A 7,500-nucleotide genomic window follows, 5' to 3' on the forward strand; every position below is an offset into this window, starting at 1 on the left:
TTCTGCACAAGCAACATGTCACAGTCACACTGAGGAGAAGAGATACGGCCTTAAAGGTATAAAACTGCTGTTTTTCAAGAAGTCAAATCCTGTTTTTGATGCTTTTTCTAATTTAATTTCTTCTCAACGTTCACAGAGTCACCTGAGCATTTGTCTCAGAAACTAATACAAGCAGAGAAAGTGGAGGTTCAGTCCTGAATCAGTCGTTTCTTATTTACTTTCTTTCTGAGTCTGTCTGATAAAAGTAAAAGTGACTCCTGAGTCAGAGGGTTTGTTACCTTCTCCAGAGCCTCGTAGTTGAGTTTGAAGGCCCAGAGCTGCAGGCGGGCGGTCAGGGCGCTGATGGAGGCCAGGCTGCACAGGAACTGCTCCGCCGTCCCCAGAGGGACGTCAGGGTTGGCCAGCTGGGCCTCCTGGATCCTCTGCTTCTCCTCCTCTGTGGGAGTCATAGTCAGGATCTTCTGCTCAGGACAGAGAGGAGGCAGATCAGTCCGGATCAGTCCGGATCTAATATACACTGCTTTTATTTAATGTAGCAATGAGATAAACACCACAGGAAGTGCTCTGTACCTCGATCCCCTCCTTGCTGATGGCGAACTCGTCGAAGTTGAGGATGGCGGTCTTGATGACGTGGACGGCCGGCAGGACGGTCATCCCGATGTTGATGGCGTTGCTCCTCTTCGGATCCAGAACCAGAATCTCAGACTTTTTGGTCTCCGGTCCTTTCTGTAGTTCATCCCACAGAGTTACAAACACTGTTAGAAAACTGCTCAGCAACTAGATGATCAGGATCAACATCAGATCTGCTGCTGCTGCCATGGCAACCAGACCAACAGCGGTGGAAGAAGTACTCAGATACTTTAAGTGTGAACCAGATATTTTATGGTGTAATAATGAAGACACATCTTGGACATTTACTGTTAATGATCAGTTCACATACACACTGATATTAATCAATAAATATTAATCAATATTTGAATCAAACAGTGTGCAGAGCTCCAACTGAACCTCCTGCATGTTACATGTCGGCCTCCAGGAGGCGCCGGCAGGGTTTAAACTCTTATTAAAAGCTCTTTTCATCATGACTTTATTCTTTCATACTTTCAGAAGTGAGAGCTTCCCACAATGCATCTGTTTGTAGTCCTCCCGGCTCAAACAGCCTGGTTACCTTGGAGACGGGCAGTTCTTTGGCTTTGGACTCGAACAGGTGCTCGAGGCGGGCCGTGTCCACCGCCACCTTGTCCAGCGACGCCCACACCGTCCCGCGGCCGAACCGACACTTCTTGGGCCCGTCGCCCTGCTTCAGCTCCTTCCAGAACAACTTCACCGTCTTCTTCTTCTTCTGCTGCGAGGACGTCGCCGCCGCCGCCGCCAAGGAAGGAGGAGGAGGAGGTAAGGGCGGAGCACCTGGTGGAGGGGGAGGGGGTGGGGGAGGAGCTAGACCACCTGGAGGAGGCGGGGGAGGAGGAGGAGGAGGAGGAGCCAGGCCCGGGCCGGGAGGAGGAGGAGGAGGCATACCGGAGAGGCAGGAGGAAGAGGAGGAGTCGAAGGTGTCCATGTCCAAGACGTCGATGTCCTCCTCGTCCAGCAGGTCGGAGAAGTCCAGGTCTTTGATGCGCAGGGCGGCGGCGCTCGGCTGCAGCTGGTCCCAGGCGTCGCCGGGACCCCCGGGGCCCAGCGGGGTCATCTGGGTGGTCTCCAGGCGGCGGGCGTGACTCTCCACGTCGATGCTGCTCTGCTGCCGCAGCTGGCGGCTCTGCTGGGACACGATCGGTATCCAGTTATTAATCTAACTTTTATAATTAATTAATTTAATTAATTAAAACAGAATGATGATAAATGTTTCTCTCTGCTGACATGAGGCATAGCAACAGTAACTAAGGGGAGGGGCTTTGGGAATGACCAATTAATTAATCAAACATATTGATCAACTGAGCTGTAAATAAGGACGTTAATGATCATCTGACCTGTTGTTCTTCAGCCAGTCGGGCCTTCGCCGCCTGGGCGGAGCCTTCCAGTCCTTCCAGCTCCGCCCTGCGGGAGGCGCTGCTCTCGCTGTGGCCGGCGGGCTCTTCTGAGCGCGCTCTGAAGCTGGACAGACGCTCCAACACGCGTCCTCGACCGCCCAGATCTGCACCGGCTGAGAGGAGGTAACATTTAAAGGCTTTTATTGATCACTCACAGTTTATAGATCGTATTAGTGTAAGTCAGTTCACTACTCTCACCTGGCAGGAAGTTCCCCTCTTCCTCGGTGGTGTCGGGCGTGGCGGTGCTCGGGCTCAGAGGCGCTGCGGCGGAGTTCTTGGAGTAGAGCATGTCGAGCAGGAACTTCTTGTCGTTGGACAGCGTGCTGCACTGACGCTGCACCGACGCCGCTGCACACACACACCGTCACAATCAATCAATTAATGTGATCAAGTCCAACATGACTTCCACCGGACAGACAGTTGCAGGAGGGGATTGTGGGTAGTAACTGTAGTCTCACCTGTGTCATTCTGGGAGTCTGAGTGTCCGTTTGTGTCCGAGCCTGGAGACACAGAAGAAGATCAATACGAGATCAATAGATTTTTTGACACATTAACGTTACTGCCCTGATGTCATCCTGAAGCTGCATGTTTACCATGAGGAGGCCGCTCCCCTCCAGCCGGGACGCCGCCGTCTCCGCCACCGCCACCGCCACCGCCACCGCCACCGCCGCCCTCTGCAGGCTGTGGTATCGGTGTTATGACATCATCAGCCGAGGACAGCTTGGACTGGCCGAGGTTTTTACTTCTTCTCTTCTTCTCCCACTGCTGGGCAGCCAGACTGCGCAGGAAGTTGTCTCTGCGGGGGGGAGGGGGGGGGGGGCAGGAAACCAGGTGAGACAGAGCCAACATGGCCGACATGGCAGAATCACAGGACTCAGGTCGGACTGAATATATAATATATATTTAATGTTCATGTTTGGATCCAAACCAACAGTGAACTGGTCTAATAACCAGTACTGTGTATCACAGCTGATATATCTGATAACTGGTTCCTTCATTTTTTACTGGTTATTAATGATTTAATGAAGGTATTTTAACACTTTAAAATCATCATTCATGGATTTGACAAATATTACAAATTATCTATAAATTAAAATCAACTAAATATATTAATTAAAAGCTTTTGAAATTAAGGGGATTTTAAGGGTTTTGTTCTTCGTCTCAAACACAGAAATACTCACTACAGCTCCACATGTGGATTCATCCGCCACTGAAAATAGTCCCAACAAACAGCGAGCAGCTGTTTCAGGAAGTTACTGAGACTTAAATAAACAAAACTAGATATTTGTGATGTTTGAAGACAGAAATGTTGAGAAACTGACTAACGTGTTGTTGGTTTGGGTCTGAACATGAGATTTACTGACAAGAATAAAAACCCATGATTACTGTGAAACCTGAAGATGATCACATGATCACGTGATCACATGATCACATGATCAGATGATCAGTCAGCAGGAGACGAATCAAAGAGCAGCTTCACAAACAGTAAAAACACTGCAAACCCCAAACCAGCTCCAGCAATTAGACTCCACCCATTGATTAATAAAGAAGACCAGAGGATCAGCCCCGCCACCCGCTACACACACACACACACATATACACACACAATACACACACACCAGCTACACACACACACACACAATACACACACACACACACCCGCTACACACACACACATATACACACATATACACACACCAAATCACTGCAAAATCTTCAAACCAACAAGCTCTGATTTATGACTTTAATATGTGAAGGTGTAGACAAGCGCGCACACACACACACACACACACGCGCGCGCAGAGCGAGGCCCCGGCAGTCCTGTCACCAGCTCCCAGCATGCAGCGGGGCTGCAGCAGTACTTACTCAAACATCCTCAGAACCGGCTTGTCCAGATTTACATTACAGTCAACTGGGCTGCAGAGACACAACACAGAGCTGAGCTACACACACACACACACACACACACACACACACACACACACACACACACACACACAGGACCCGGCCTGAACCAGTTCTCAGGTCCACAGGTTGTAGTCCACCAGCAGGGGGCGCCACAGTCAGGATTTATTAAATCTTAGTGTGACACTCTGAAGAGAGCAGTTAAAGGACAACTTAGAGTCCACAGACGTCTACGGAGGCCCTGAGGGGTCATTTAATAAACCAGGTATGTTTGATCTCTTTATGAATGTGTGTCATGAACATACAGAGGAGAGAGAGGACGAGCAGAGACACGGGAGGAAAATAACCAGACTGGATAAAATAATGGAGTAACGTCACCTACTGGTTTCTGGACTCCTGTTTCAAAGCCTCAAGTTTGGGATTTTGACCGTCGCCATCTTTTTTTTTTAGAGCGGGAGGTGATGAGAGCGAGGAGCAGGGGAGGAGCTCCCCTCACACATCGCTGTGGTAACGACTTGTCAGTTACAAAGTAACCACGCCCCTAAAGTATATGCTGCTTTATCGTCTATTTTACTGTAAATGGACCATAATTGACTAAATGAACATCAAGCTGTTTTGAGGAAGACTTGAAACTAGTGAGTGAGACCAGAAACTCATCAGGAAACACTTCACTGAGGTCATAAATCCAGTCAGACTTCTATACAGTCAGACTTCTTTCTGGAGCCGGTGGCGTCGCCCCCTGCTGGCCGTCAGAGAGAACGCAGGTTTAAAACATGTCTGCTTAGCTTCACTCTTCAGACCCGGAGCTTCCTGCTTGGACATAACAGAAGCAACCGGCGCTCAACATTTTTCAGCTTCTGTTGTCAGATAACGGAACAAATACTAAATTTGACCACAGTTCATAAACATCAGCTGTCATTATGCTGCTGCAGATAAAATCATTATTTAATGATCACGACGTCGTCTGACTACATGTTACATACATACAACATGTTAATAACAGCAGCTGAGCTGTCAGATCGACTCTACTGACATTTAAAATGTGTCACACGTGTGTCTGTTCGTGGTCATAAAGTGATGACGGCTGGTCAACAGGAAGTATTTATGATCATATTTCACATCTGATGTCTGACAACAGAAACAGAAAATATGTAAATGAGAACATCTGGTGGCTTCAGCTGCATTCAGGAGGAGGCAGGTCTGTCAAACACGCTCGCTTCATTAATCTCTTTGTTTTCATTTTTCTCTGTCACATGACCCCTCAGGGCCTCCGTAGATCTCTGACATGAGGTCGATGTAAAAAGGTCCAACAGCAGAGACACAGACGGACAGTTTATCACGCTGCTTCTCATCACGTCCGTTTTAGATTTAACAGAAAATAACCTCCCGAAAACCACAATCACCATGACGACAACACAACAGTTTAACTTGAGGAAACCCCACCAGTCCAACACACACACACACACACACACACACACACACACACACACACACACACACACACACACACACACACACACACACACACACACACACACACACACACACACACACACACACCTCTGCTCAGCTGCATCAACACTTCAGAAAAACAAAATGAATCTTTAAGATTTCCTGAAAAAACAAATAAATCTTTTTAAATGAAATCAGGTTCATTCTTCAGTTCTGAGTCTGTTTCTTTATAATAATAATAATAATAATAATAATGATAATGATAATGATAATAATAATAATAATAATAATAATGATAATGATAATGATAATAATAATAATAATAATAATAATAATAATAATGATAATAATAGAAATAATGTTTCAGCAGCAGAACTCACAGACAGACTTGATGTTTTCATGTCATTCATCAGTGTTAATAAACACTAGAAATATATAAAACTATTTGACCAACCAAGGATCAGTCAGTGTGCCAACATCCTCACAAAAAGATGAAAACATAAAACCAAACCGGGAGGAAGAGGAGGAGGAGGAGGAGGAGGAGGAGGAGGAGGAAGAGGAGGAGGAGGAGGAGGAAGAGGAGGAGGAGGAGGAAGAGGAAGAGGAGGAGGAGGAGGAGGAGGAGGAGGAGGAGGAGGAGGAGAGCTGACTGACAGGTTTATTCATCCAGCAGCTTCATCTGAGTTACTGATGTTTGTCTCATGTTCACCATCATAACAACGTTCCTACGTTACAATAAAAGATATTTTTCAAATTCGGATAATTTGACAAATAAAATGAAGATTTTCATTTATGACTCGAACTCTTCGATGTTAACGAGAAGATTCCTGAAGAAATCATCCAGTATATGCAGCTGAGCAGCAGACTGACAACTACAGACACACGGGAGGAGGAGGAGGAGGAGGAGGAGGAGGAGGAGGAGGAGGAGGAGGACATGATGAAGGAGGAGGAGGAGGAGGAGGAGGAGGAGGAGGAGGACATGATGAAGGAGGAGGAGGAGGAGGACATGATGAAGGAGGAGGAGGAGGAGGAGGAGGGAGAGACGTGTACTCACCAGAAGACGTCAGCCTCCCCAGAGCTGGGGGAGGAACGAGGGAGGAGAGGAGGAGAAAAGAGGAGGAAGGAAGTTTGGAGGAGACAGAAAGAGAAAAAGATCAGAAACATTTTAACGTTTTAACGAAGAGAAACGAGGACGAGAGACGACGTCATCGTGACATCATCATGACATCATCATGACATCATCACGGAGACACTGAAGCACAACTTCCTGTTTCTAAATCTAAAGTCAAAAACACAAATCACAGCTGATCCAGACATGATCCAGACATGATCCAGACATGGTCCAGACATGGTCCAGACATGATCCAGACATGGTCCAGACATGATCCAGACATGGTCCAGACATGGTCCAGACATGGTCCAGACATGGTCCAGACATGGTCCAGACATGATCCAGACATGGTCCAGACATGGTCCAGACATGGTCCAGACATGGTCCAGACATGATCCAGACATGGTCCAGACATGATCCAGACATGGTCCAGACATGATCCAGACATGGTCCAGACATGGTCCAGACATGATCCAGACATGATCCAGACATGGTCCAGACATGATCCAGACATGATCCAGACATGGTCCAGACATGATCCAGACATGGTCCAGACATGATCCAGACATGGTCCAGACATGATCCAGACATGGTCCAGACATGGTCCAGACATGGTCCAGACATGATCCAGACATGGTCTAGACATGGTCCAGACATGATCCAGACATGATCCAGACATGGTCCAGACATGGTCCAGACATGGTCCAGACATGATCCAGACATGGTCCAGACATGATCCAGACATGATCCAGACATGATCCAGACATGGTCCAGACATGGTCCAGACATGATCCAGACATGATCCAGACATGGTCCAGACATGGTCCAGACATGGTCCAGACATGGTCCAGACATGATCCAGACATGGTCCAGACATGATCCAGACATGGTCCAGACATGATCCAGACATGGTCCAGACATGGTCCAGACATGATCCAGACATGATCCAGACATGGTCCAGACATGGTCCAGACATGGTCCAGACATGGTCCAGACATGATCCCA

The 7,500-nt window shown here is 47.6% G+C and overlaps 1 protein-coding gene across 8 annotated transcripts in view; it reads right to left on the reverse strand.

Annotated features, from left to right (window-relative positions):
• fhod1 (formin homology 2 domain containing 1) overlaps positions 1 to 7,500 on the reverse strand; it is a 60,383-nt gene that overhangs the window by 11,671 nt on the left and 41,212 nt on the right. For 3 of the 8 annotated variants that reach the window (XM_067581298.1, XM_067578369.1, XM_067583356.1), the window contains 9 exons: positions 6,439 to 6,462; positions 3,894 to 3,944; positions 2,621 to 2,823; positions 2,486 to 2,527; positions 2,226 to 2,375; positions 1,968 to 2,140; positions 1,169 to 1,759; positions 571 to 726; positions 279 to 461 (listed from right to left, as the gene is read on the reverse strand). In XM_067581298.1, coding sequence (XP_067437399.1) covers positions 279 to 461; positions 571 to 726; positions 1,169 to 1,759; positions 1,968 to 2,140; positions 2,226 to 2,375; positions 2,486 to 2,527; positions 2,621 to 2,823; positions 3,894 to 3,944; positions 6,439 to 6,462 — 1,573 coding nt within the window. The remainder of the gene's footprint in view (positions 1 to 278; positions 462 to 570; positions 727 to 1,168; positions 1,760 to 1,967; positions 2,141 to 2,225; positions 2,376 to 2,485; positions 2,528 to 2,620; positions 2,824 to 3,893; positions 3,945 to 6,438; positions 6,463 to 7,500) is intronic. The other 5 variants (XM_067582074.1, XM_067579870.1, XM_067582604.1 and 2 more) reach the window with 3 other exon arrangements.

The sequence above is a fragment of the Thunnus thynnus genome, chromosome 1 (genome assembly GCF_963924715.1).
Source record: "Thunnus thynnus chromosome 1, fThuThy2.1, whole genome shotgun sequence".
Taxonomy (NCBI): Eukaryota; Metazoa; Chordata; class Actinopteri; order Scombriformes; family Scombridae; genus Thunnus; species Thunnus thynnus.